The 13,090-nt window shown below is 46.1% G+C and overlaps 1 protein-coding gene across 1 annotated transcript in view; it reads right to left on the bottom strand.

The window, feature by feature from the left end:
• Positions 1 to 13,090, bottom strand: part of Kcnq1 (potassium voltage-gated channel subfamily Q member 1) — a 343,150-nt gene that overhangs the window by 315,066 nt on the left and 14,994 nt on the right. The window contains exon 3 of the mRNA XM_010636154.1: positions 13,021 to 13,085. Within this exon, the coding sequence (XP_010634456.1) occupies positions 13,021 to 13,085 (65 nt within the window). The remainder of the gene's footprint in view (positions 1 to 13,020; positions 13,086 to 13,090) is intronic.

Raw genomic sequence — 13,090 nt, 5'->3', positions numbered from 1 at the left:
ATCCCCGAACCAAAAAAAAAAAAAAAAAAAAAAAAATTAAAATACATTAACCATGAATGCATACTGACATTTACTCAGGTAAAGGGCGGGAAGAATTCGGTTTAACCTCATCTAGCTTATATCCCCCCCATCACCACCACCTCAACTTCCCAAAACACCAGTTACTCACCTTAACCCACAGTTTCCACTCAGCAGTCTTAGAACAATACAACAAATAATAGCACAGCTATAACAGTCACCGATAGCAATTCTACTTATCTTTAACAAACCCCTAAGGGCATGTTGCTTGAAATAACACCTTTCTGAATGGTTATTTTACTAAGTCAATATGCATTAGGCTCATTTGCTTCATTTTGAATCTGGAGAATTTTTCTAGGATTTACTTTTGGGGAGGTGGGATTTAGCCGCCTGCCTTGCAAGGACAACGTCCCGAGTTAGATCTCCAGTACCAAAAAAAAAAAAGGATTAACTTAGGGATTTTTGAATTAAAAGATTAGGGTCTGCATCTCTTTATTTAAAACAATGTAAGATTTTTATGTGGCTCCAAAGTCAAATTTATAAAGTATCATTATAGTTTAGATCTAAAAAGTACCCCCAAAGTCTCAAGCATTCAGACATGGGGCTTTTTGGAAAGTGGTTGGATCATAGGGTGCTGTACTCATCACTGGATTTATCCATTGATAAGTAGATGGCTGAACATGCTGCTGGGAGGCGAAGCCCAGTTAGAAGAGGTGGGTTACTAGGAGTATGAACTGCAAGGGTATGTTCTTGTCCTCAGCTCTTCCCTTCTCTCCTTCCTGTCTACCATGAGCGGAGAAGTTTTCCTCTACCATGATATTTCTGCCTTGGTGCCAGCCAACCATGGACTGAACCATCTGAAATTGTAAGGCAACTAAACCTCTCTTCCTTTAAACTGCAGGTATTGGGTATTTTGTCCCATTCTCAGGAAAGTACAAGTGCAGGTATATTCAAAGAAATTAAGATTTCATACATCTCCTCTATGCTCTTTGAAGTCTTTTTTTAAACTTGGGATTCCCTCCCATTGTTTTAATTTGGGGATAAATGTTTTTGTACTCTCTACCTTAATAGATGAAAAGCAGCCATTATACTTTTATCCACTATTTTTTTCCACTTAAAAATTCTCCTGATAACCACCCATAGAGGCACAGAGATCTTATGCATTCTTGGTACAGCTGCATAGTAATTCACACATGGGTGATTCAACCATTCTTTTACAATGGGCATTGAGATCTTCCCAGTCTTCCCAATTACAAACACAGTTTTCCTGAACTCCTCATGCCCACTTCTTTTCTGTATTTGCTAGCACTGTCAACATAGGCTGTGGGTGGGCTGTTGGGTCAAAGGTAAACACATACAGAATTCTGCTAGAGTTATCCAGTCAGTGCCTTCCTCACATTCTACTGCTGTGTATACCTAGCAGCACTGGCATTTCTACAGTTTGATCACCCCAGTGAAGTTTCCAACCATATACTTCTCTTACGAGGAGAGGAGCTGACGCTTTCTGCAATGTGTAAGGGCCACCATGGTGGTTGATCTTGCTGTGAGCAGTACATGTGCAAATCTCTTACTCATCTCCCCTGGGATTGTTGGCTTTATTCTTTGCAGAGTTTAGACGCTCTTCCACATTATATATTAACTCTTAGAGACACACTGGACCATCCACAGTCTGCCACCTGTCTGCCTGTCCTGAAGGTGGGAGTGGCACACAAACACTGGTACCTTCTTCTGTAGTCAAATTGTGTATGTCCATTCCTCAGTGCATCTGGCCCTTGATTCACAGGAAAGCTTTAACCACAGATCAGGTCAAAGATTTTCTTGTTTGTTTCTAGTACTTGACCAGCTTTCTGACTCACTTGGAATTTTATCTCCACGAGCCATGTGACATATGCACCCCATCTCATCATTTCTCACACAGCCATCCAACCATCTGGCATCACACATGAAGTCTGTATCTTCCCCAATTATATATGCTGCATATATTTTTTTAATTTAAAAATTTTTAAAGATTCTGTTCTACCGATTATCTGCCTGTCCATATGCCAACTCAATGTTAATTACCAAAGCTTTGTGTTTTGTCTTATTTTGACACATTGCAACCAAGAACGCACACATAACTTTACAAAAGAGAAGCAGGAGATATGGAATAGAATGCTAAACTCACACCCTGTCAAGACCAGATGCTCCAAGAGCATGATTCCTGGAGCTGCTCGGACACAGCCCGAGGTCCTCTGGGCCTCCTCTGCCAAGTAGGAGCATTTCTGAGAGGGAACTGCTGGGGAGGGAGGCCTGTCTCTCTCAGTGATTGCTCCAAAGCTATGGATGCTGTGAGCAGGATGAGGAGGTATCTCTGGCCCAGAGGGAGAGTGCCCAGTTCATCTGGGTAGTCTCAATAAAGAGGAGTGGTCCAGGGCCTGAGGGGAGTGGGGAGTGTCAAGGTTTCTCTCGTTCCTGCTTTCTGAATCTCTCCAGGTCTCTGCACAAAGCCAGTGCAGTGGAAAGGTTTTCAGAACTGTTCTAAGCAGTCTTTACATTCACCCAAGAGCACGCTTTAGGGAAGAAGCAGAGAAGGATGCTCATCCTTGGGAGACACACAGGGAAGGCCCAGAGCCCTGCTCCCCAATGAACTCAGACTCTATGAGTGGGGGAGGCCAGAAGCATGCCCACTGCCCAGACACAGGGGAAAGGCAAGCACTTAATAGATGGGAAGCGGTGGCCATTGGGGGTGCTTTCTGGGGGCTGCAGATAAGAGGGCCAGGCAGGAGTGATGTGCCTGTGGGACAAACTACTAGCAGAAAGTCTTTTTCTACCAAAGTCATGCTATAAAAGGGTATAGGCAATTGACCTACCAAATACATAAACATCAATGTGCAAACACAGGAAACATGAAAGCACAAGGTGATACAATGCCTCTAGAGAAACTCAAAACTCTACAGCAGAAGACCCCAAAGAAAAGGAAACTGATGAACTTCCTGACAGGGAACTCAAAATAGTGATTGTTAAAAACACTTAATGAAATCCAAGAGAATACAGGCAGTCTGTTTGACACAATGGAAAGACAATTCATGATCTGAGAGAAATTCAATAGAGATCATAAAAAACCCAGTTATCTTGGCAAAAAAAAAAATCAATAAATTAAAATTTAAAATACAATTGAGAGGCTCAAAAGCAGAACAGGTCAGTCAGAAGAAAGAACTGGGCTTGTAGACAAGTCTTTTGACACAAAAAGAAAAGACAAAAGGAAAATAAATAAAAAGCCTTCAATTGTTTAGAGGACACTATTAAGTAAAGAAACAATAGAATAATGGTTATTCACTAAGAGAACAGAAGAAAGGCACAGAAATTCAAGAAAATACTGAAAAATAACAATTACAAAAATTTTTCCAGCCTTGGAAAAGATACAGACATACAGGTCCACAAAGATCAAAGGACCCCCAGTAGATTCAAGCAAAACAGATATTTTCTAAGACATATTATAATCAAACTGTCAAAAATACAAAGCAAAGAGAGAATTTGAAAAACAGCAAGAGAGAAGCTTCAGATTGCAGGGAATCCTTACTGAACTAACAGCAGACTACTCAGAAGAAACATTACAGGCCAGTAAATAATAGGATGATATACTCAAAGTCCTGAAAGAAAAAAAGAACTGCCAATCAAGAATGCCCAGCAAAACTGTCCTTCAGAAATGAAGGAGATGGGGGGGCAGGGGTGTGGGGGAAAACCAAGATATATCATGTAAAGGTACAAGATCCCAATTGTAAATGTAACTGTATTGTTTGCTTTAATTGTACCAATAAACTTAATGAAAAAAAAAAAAAAAGAAAGAAAGAAATGAAGGAGAGGCCAGGGATTTAGCTCAGTGGTTCCGCTGCTTGCCTTGCAAGTACAAGGTCTTGAGTTCAATTCCTGGTACAAAAAAATGAAAGCAAAACAAAGTCTTCCTAGGACAAACAAAAATAAAAAATTGAAAGAAATTTGCCCTTGTGATTCTAGAAATTGAACTCAGGTCTTTATACTGAGCTACATCCTCATTCATTAATTTTTAAAATTTTGAGATAGGGTTTCATTAATTCATTGAATCCCCCCTTGAACTTCCCCAGCCTTCTAGAGTGCTGAGGTCACAGATGTGTACCATCATGCCTGGCTTGATCAAGTTACAACTCTCTGTGTGTACATATGTGTGTGTATTACTGGGAATTGAACACAAAGCCTTCACACTGAGATATATTCCAGTCCTTTAATTTTTTATTTTGAGACAGGATCTTGCTAAATCACTAAATTACTGAGGCTGGGCTCCAACTTGCCTCATCCTCCCATAGTGCTGGGATTACCACCAGCTAAATTTAAAAAGTGTATCACCAGCAGATTGATTCTTTGAGAAATGCTTAAGGGAACCCTTTGCTAGAAACAAAAGGATGAGAACCATCATGAAAGCAAAATACACAAAAGAAAAAAAAAGAAGCAAACCTTATCAGTACAGAAAACCACTAGACCACAGAGATAAACAACTAGAATGGAAGGAACAAAGAATCTACAAAATAATTAGGGAAAATTTTTTAACAAAATGAAAGAAATAGGCCTTTATTTACAATCTTTAATTAAAATGTATTAAATTCCTCAATTTAAAATATATGGATGAATTTAAAGAAAAAAATTTTTATAAAGATCCAATGATATGCTGCCTGCGGGAAACTCACTTCACTAGTAAAGACAAAAATATTTTGAAGGTGAAGGGTTGGAAAAATATGTTCTGTCACAAATAGAAACCAAAAACAAGCAGGAGCTTGCTCACATCTGGTAAAACAGACTTTGAATCAAAAACATATAAAGAGATAAAGAAGGTCACTGTGTAATGATAAAGGGACCAATTCAAGAAGAAATAACAATGATAAAGATATCTGCACCTAATGCTGGAATGCCCAATTATATAAAACAAAGATTATTAGAGCTAAAAGTTGAAATACTTTAATATGATAATAGTGGGAGACTTTAATACCCCACTTGCATCAACAGATAGAATATCAAGGATAAAAAAAAATTGACAAAGAAAACATTGGAATTAAATTCTACTACAGATCAAAAGGACCTAACAAGCATCTAAAAAACATATCATACAACAGCTGCAGAATACACATTCTCTTCATCAGTACATGGAACATTCTTCAGGATAGAGCATAGGTTAGGTCACAAGACAAGTCTCAAAAAATTCAAAAAATGGAAATCTGAGAATGTATCTTCTCTGACAACCATGGGAAGAAACTTGAAATCATCAAGAGGAATTTTAGAAATTGTAAAAATTTTTAAAAAGATACTGTACAAATATGTAGAAAGAAAATTAAACAACACATGCAGGGTCTACAAAGAGAAAAGGTCATATTATTCATATTTTCAGATGTTTTATTTTACATATAGAAAAACTTAGAGACTTGACCCCCCCCCCAAAAAAAACAGTTAGAATTTGTAATCAAATTCAGTGAAATTACAGGATAACTAAGATACAAAAGTTAGTAGCCTTTTTATATGTCCAAGATAAAATTCTGAGAAATCAAGAAAGCATTCCTATTCACAATAGCTACAAAAATTTAAATACCAAGGAATAAACTTAACCAAAGAGGTGAATAATCTCTACAACGAAAATTATAAATTGAAAAGAAATTGAAGAGGACTCAAAAATGGAAAGGTATACTATGTTCATGGATTAAACAAATTAATATTGTTAAAATGTCCATACTCTTCAAAGCAATCTGTGGATTCAATAAAATTCCTATCAAAATATCAGTGACATTGTTTATGGAACTAAAAATCTTATGGAACCATAAAAGACACTAAATAACCAATGGCAATCCTGAGTAAAAGAAACAACAAAGCTGGAGCCATTATAATATCTGATAGCAAAACATACTAAAGAGCTCTGGTAACCAAAAAAGCATGGTACTGGCATAAAAACAGACATACAAACCAATGGAACAGTACTGAAAACCCAGAAATATATTCCTGTGTTTATAGCCAACTGATTTTTGACCAAGGCAGCAGGAACAGATATTGGAGAAAGAACTCTCTTTAATGGTGCAGGGAAAACTAGATTTTCACATGCAGAAGAAATTATATCTTTATCGCACTATATGCAAAAACCAACTCAAAAGGATCAACAATTTAAATGTAAGACACAAACCTATAAAATTACCAGAAGAAAACATAAGGAGAAAGCTTCAAGACATTGGTCTGGGAAAGATTTTTGGCCAACAAAAGCAGAAACTGAATAATTATATCAAGCAAAAAAAGGTCTATGCTACAAAAGACACAAACGACAGAGTGAAAAAATGATAAAAATATTTGCAAAATATTCACTTGACAGGGGATTAATTTCCAGAACATAAAAGGAACTCAGCAGCAAAAATACAGATAATCTGATTTTTAAGTCAGAGTGAATGATTTAAATAAACACTTCTTGAAACAGGATATACCAAGGGCCAACAAGCATATGAAAAAGTTTTCAGTATTAACTTGGAAAATGCAAATCAAAATCACAATGAGGTATCATCTTACCTCAGACAACTTATTGACCAAAAAAGGCAAAAAACAGCATGCTGCAAAGGATGCAGAGAAAGGGGAACGCTCATACACTATTGGTGGGAATGTAAACCACCACAACCCTTATAGAAAATGGTAAAAAACTAAAAAGAGAACTACCATACAACCCAGAGATCCAAATTCTGGGTGTATATCCAAAGGAAGTGAAATCAGTGTGTGGAAGAGACAAGTAGACTTGTTTCTTGCAGCACTGTTCACAACAACCAAGACATGGAATCAACCTAGGTGCTCACCGATGGATGAGAGGATAAAGTATGATATACTGTATATGTACAACAGAATATTATTCTCTCAGAGAAATAAAGAAATCCTTTCATTTGTAGCAACGTGGAACTGGAGGGCACTATGTTCAGTGAAATAAATCAGGAACAGAAAGACAAGTACTTCATGTTCTCACTCATATAGGGAAGCTAAAAAATGGATCCCAAAGAAGTACAGAGTAGTAGTTGCCAAACCTGGGAAGGGTGTGTGGAAGGGGATGGAGAGGGGATGGTTATTGGTATCGGGTGCAGCTGGACAGGAAGAGTAACTTCTAATATCCTACAGCTCTGTAGACCAACCATGGTTGATAATTGAATATTTCAAAACAGCCAGTAGAGAGGACTTTAAATGTTCCCAACATAAAACAATGATAAATGTCTGAGGTGATGGAAATGCCAGTTACCATGATCTGATTATTAAATGTTGTATATTTGTTACACTGTAACCCATAAATATGCATTATTACTGTGTCAATTAAAATTTTTATAAACACATATATGTAACTCTTCACAGAAATGCATCCAGGCAGACAGACATGCAGACCTGCAGGTTGCCCCTACTAAAAGACCGTATTTCTGCAGATGGGCCCAATTACCACTCTAGGATACACCACCTTCTGGGTGCACCACTCTGATGGGGTCTGCTAAGCTCCCTACACCCTGAAACAAAGCTGGGATGGGGGTGGGGTTCAGAAGTTGAGTGGACACTGGGTCCCACTATGAATCTGCCACTCCCCCAGCCAGGCAGCCTCTAAGGCAGAAGCCCCCCAACTCCAACACAGCTCCTGCCTACCACTTTCCCAGGCTCAGAAATGCCTCTGGATAAAAATATCTTCAGCCAGATATCATTAAGCCTGCCTGTCTGTGGGGCATGGAGCTGCTGGGCAGCAAGCCTGAGGGGCACAGTCCAGGAGACAGGGGTAGGAGAAGGAGGGAAAGCAGGCAGAAGGGGAGGGACAGCCACTTTCAGACAGATCCAGGTGGCGCTGCCTGCCATATAGACGCACAATTGCCCAGGAGCACCCAGAGTGCTGAGCTACCAGGGCAAGGTGGAAGGCTTCCTGGAGGAAGGAGCCTCCTTACTGATTCTCAGCTGCAGCTCTGGATATACCAAGGGCTTTAGGAAGAGGAAGCAGCCAGATCGCAGAGACCTGATGGTTGGTCCCCTAGGCCCAGGCAGGAACTCACCAGCCTTGACCATACTGGAGTGTCTGGGCTGGACTCCACGCACCATCCTCAGGAGGCAGCTATTTCCTGCCAAGGGACTCTCTTGCCTCTCCTTCCAGGATAAATGATGACCTCTGCACCTCACATGGCCAGGTCACCACAGGGTCAACATTATGACCCCACCAAGGAAAGAGAGTAGGAAATAGAGGAGGCCTGGAGGCCCAGGGTTTTGGAATGGAATGTAGGGAAGGAGCTCCTGGCTTCAGATAGGCAGCCTTGGGTGTACATAGCTTTGGCCTTAGGCAGGTAACCTATCCTCTCTGAGCCCCAAGTTTCCCAATGGCACACAGCGAATGGTCCCTCTGAGCAAAGCAGTAGACCATGTTCCAGACTCTGGCCCTATTGTGTCCACTCCATCCCTCACCAAGGCTCTGTGTAGGCCCAGTGGCCCCTGCTCCAGCCAACACCCATACAGGGCCCAGAGAAGGGGTCTGGCCCTGGTGACAGAAGACAAACTGTCCATGGAGGCCAGGTTTTCTCACATGCTCGGATACACATATAAACTCGGGTCCTTTTGTGTCACTGTGATGACCAAGTGACCCCAGGATGGCCATGGTCTCCTCCCCACTGCCCTGGAAACCATGTTCACCTTCCCCTCAGAAACTGGGATGTCTCTTACTCAGCATGGCCAGGAGGAAGAGGTGAAGGACACAGCTGGCTCTACCCATGTGCCAAATGCTGAGCAGTGAGGTAGGGGAGTGGCATCATGCCCATTCTGCTTGGCACCAAGCCCAGTATGGCCACAGCATCCCCCATGCCTTCCCCCTGGCGCCATGGAGCCTTCCCTTCTTCAGCCAAGTCCACAGGGTCTGAGTAGAAGTGGCAGTGGTGGTAGCATTCATGTCTCGATCTCCCCATCAGAAGCAGAAGCCAAGCACTCACACATGTAAGCTTCCAGAAGCACCTCTGCAGTCTCGGCCCAGGGCTGGCCACCTACAACCTACCTTGGGTACACACCTTTCATGCACCTTGGGCCAGCCACATCTTTTGGAGACCTGGTCCCCGACTTTCAGCACCCTGCACCTAGGTGTCCTCCCAGCCTAGCACTCTCAGAGCAGATGGGGGTTTGAGTCACAGGAAGTCACCCAGGAGCCAACAGCTGGGTCAGAATGGCAGGGCTGGAAAGGGTTGTGGGGCTGATCTGGGTCCATGTCCCAGATGAGGGGGATGGGTGGCAGAGGGATGCAGGGAGGCAAGGAAGCCCTGCCTAGGGCCGTGTCAGAAGCAGGCTGAGCAGGTGCACATGAGACTAGAACTGCTCATCTGCACCTGGGGTGTGCAGAGGGTCTCAGGTTAGCAATCCTAGCACCCAGGAGCAGCAGGAGGCAGACTCTCAAGAGCCATCACCTGCTGGCCAGTCCTACCTGGGAACACTGTGCACTGTTTGAGGAGTGCCGATCACACTGGCAGGATGTGGAGCACAGAAGAGAAAACCCAGCTTTGCAGGAGAGGATTCTGGACTGAGCCCCTGTAGAAGGAGTGACATCAGCTGCCAGGGAACACCTGGCCCCACTGTCACACTCTAGCACCACGAGTGGGCAGCACTCCTGCCTGGCTTCTGCAGCTCCCGCCACTACCACTTAGCCTAATATAGCCCAGGCCAGCCTGCAAGGCAACAGGCCCCAGCTGTGCCCAACTGCAGGCCTCTGTGCAGGCTGGGGAGGCCCTTCTGATGGGGCTCTTGTATTTTGCCACCACCTGGACCAAATGTTGGTCCTAGTACAAAGGATGCCTGTGGCCACCCAACCAATGTCAGGCTACAGCGAGGTCCTCAACCTGTGGCAGCAGTCTCCAGAAACTTGGAGCCATGTCTAAAGTGAGCAGAGGGATCTCAGGACACCCGGGAGATGAGACCAAGGGACAAGGCCCCAGAGGAGGTGGCCTGGGGAGAAGATCCAAAAGGAATCCTCAGTTTTACCTGCAACCCAGATCTTGAAGAAGACAGACAGAGAGAGAGGGACCTCAACACCAGATCACCCCCATCCTGCAGACCCAGTCCTGCACTCTCCACCCATCTGTCTGGCTCTATTCTCAGTTTTGCATGACAACTGTCAGGTGGCCACTTGGACCACAAATACCAGTGCCTGGGAGGGGATGGGTACTGATAGCCAGTCAGGGAGATGTGGCCTCTGCTTTCAGAAAGGTGGCCCAACCAGCTGAGGCACTCTCCCAGCTCCAGCTGCAAGTTCCATCAATGATTAACATGCTCTAAGGTACTGATAAAAGCCACTGCAAAGTTCTTGAGAGCCTGAGAAAGCCAGGGGTGTGGGAGGCGGGGAGAGAAGTGTTAAATCAGCTGGGTTTGGGTTCAAGAGCTGGGCAGGGAGGCAGTCTCCACTCACTCAGGTTCCTTCCCTAAAATCCCTCTTCTCAGTCATAGCCAGGATCTCCACGCACCTTAGCATTAAGAGTGGATGCTGGCTGGACAGCTGTGTGTGACCCATCAGGAAGGTGGCTAGGAGTCAGGTTCAGTAAGTGCTGCCCAGATCCCCTGTACCCTCAGCTAGAATGGGGACACAAGGAGCTCTGTGGGGGGGGTGAGGGGGTCCGGAAGCCCAACCAGGCAAGGTCAGTGCCCAGGCACTGCATCCTGCCCTCTGACCTTGGCTGGCCATGGAAGGCCAGAGCGACAAAGGAAGGCCACTCTCCTTAGGCCAGAGCAGGGGTTCCCTGAGGAGGGGACAGGATGTCCGGGCCTGCTTCCCCAGTTGCACATGGGAAGGTGTGTCCTCAGTTTGCAGGACACTGGCTCCCACCTCAAGCTCCAGCACACCAGGGCTAGGAAACCATACTCCTTCCCTGTTCACAATCCATGTTACCAAGAACAGAGCTCACTCTCTGCCACCGTCTCATCTGTCTCTTCTTAGAGCAACATCAGAGTGGTGCCAACCAGCCCCACTTCATAAGGCTGCTACCAGGCTCTAGCCCTCTGCACTCCTAACTCCGGGTAAAGCTCGAGTGGCCCATTCCAAGGGCCTTGCCACCTCCTGTAGAGTTTAGGGTGAGGAGGCCACTTCCTAAGCCTCAGGCCACATGCTGTGCCCAGCCAATGTCCAGATGCAGTCATACCCCCACTTGGGCTGGGAGGGGGATCATGGCCACTCCCCAGAGCCAGCCAAACCTCCCACAGGATCAGGGCCCCTGAGCTGGATAAGACTGGCCGGCCACCACACAGACACCTCCCAGAAAGCATCCCTTCCCCACATCCCTCCACATCAGAGAACCATTCAGCCACCATCCCCAGAAGTTGCCCAGCCCTACCGGCTCCCAGGGAAGCTGGACACAGGGAGTTCTGCTGAGCAAACTTCCGAGGACCAAACAATCCAAGCCCAGAAGAAATCTCAATGTAAGCAGAGACTTCCTCTGGGGTGCAGCAAGCCTCTTCCTCCACCCAGGCAGCAGCAGCTAGAGCTCAGAAGATGCTCACCCTCTGGCCTGCATTCTCAAGATGCCACTGAGCAGATGACTGGAGGCACCTCACCTCGGCAAGTGGGGCTCCTGGACAGAAGTAACAGGGCTGGATCTTCTCTAGCTTCTAGTGCAGTTTGGGGTCCAGCAGGTAGGTAAGTGCTGGAAGGCAGGTGGCACTCAGGCACCGCAGCACCCACAAACCTGGGATTTACTGGGTGTTTACACAGCAGTATCAGACTCTGGTGGGGTCCCTTGAAGTCACTGCACATGAGTATTCTGCAACCTCAAGACAAGCAACTACTGGGCAGGGGATTCAGCTCAGTGGTGCCGAGTTCTATCCCCGAAAAAGACAAGAACTACTGCTGCAGCCAGAGGCACAGCCCCCCTGTCTCACCAAGCCATCACAGCTCACACACCCTCTGATATTTCAGGGTGGGTCAGGGGGTAGGAAAGAGATCTCGAGATCACGGTCAGCCTGTCTCTGGAGACAGCACGCCCTGAGACTTGTCCTTCCTGCCGTGGAAGCCCAGCAACTCACTGCAAGGTGGACAACTACCTGGGCCCACCTGCCTGAGCCTGGTTCCTGCTGTCCTCCTTGGGACCCTGGTGTCAGTAACGAGTAGAAACAAACAGGCCCTTAGATGCCCTGCCAGCCCTGTTGGCAGAGGTGGGTGCACCCAAGCAGTGGGAAACCACAGCAAGCCACCCCACACAGCCCCACAGCATGGGAACGCCCGAGCAGACTCACAGGCGAGAGGTTGGCACGATATCAAGCAGGCATGGCTGGGCAGCCAGAAAGCAGGGCCACGGGGTGGTGGGAAGGGCAGCAAAGAGGGCAGCCTGACCCTTCCCAGAGGCTACTTCCTGTGCCCCGTCCTTGAGGAATCAAGTACCCTGCTCGCTCAGGCACGGCTTGGGGAATGAGAACCACCTGGCGGCAGCGCTGGCCAGATGCTGCACTGTGCTTGGTCCTGGAACACAACTGCCTTTGACTGACTTCTGAAGTTACCCTCGTTCTCGGCAGGGCCCAGGTTTTCATTAGCTCGGGTTAACACAGTCCAGGGGACTCCTGATGCCCTGCTGACCCCTCAGGGAACACAAGCGAATCTTCCACTTTGCCCTAGATAAATCCCTGTCCTGAAGAGTCCCCCAGACTAGATCTGCCCAGGTGACGTTCCACTCCTGGGGCTCTGCCACTGCACCCAAGGGCAAGCTCCGCCTGTTCTCATCTTTTCCCAAAGGATTAACACCTGCACTGCCCACCAGGGAGGAGTGGAGCCAACTTCTGGGCTGGGGCAGGCCCTCCCCGGCTGTCTCAGCCCCTCCCCAGCTGTCTCCCCTTCCACATGCCTGGGCAGGACCTGTGGGCAGCTTCCCACCCCAGCCACAGCAACGTCCCTGAACCCAAGCTAGAGGCCCCCAATCTCCTCGCCTCCTGGTTGCCCGGATCGCGGCTGCAGCGGGTGGCCCAAGTGGCCCAGGAACTACGCTCCCGCCCCGCGGCGATACTTACACGGCGAAGTGGTAGACGAAGCACTTCCAGCCGGTGGGGCGCTCGAGGAAGTTGTAGACGCGGCCCTGGA

This window comes from Fukomys damarensis, unplaced genomic scaffold, assembly GCF_012274545.1.
Source record: "Fukomys damarensis isolate Sample0158 unplaced genomic scaffold, DMR_v1.0_HiC HiC_scaffold_27, whole genome shotgun sequence".
NCBI lineage: Eukaryota > Metazoa > Chordata > Mammalia > Rodentia > Bathyergidae > Fukomys > Fukomys damarensis.
Note: the sequence above shows the minus strand (reverse complement) of the source record. Positions and strands in the feature narration are given on the sequence as shown.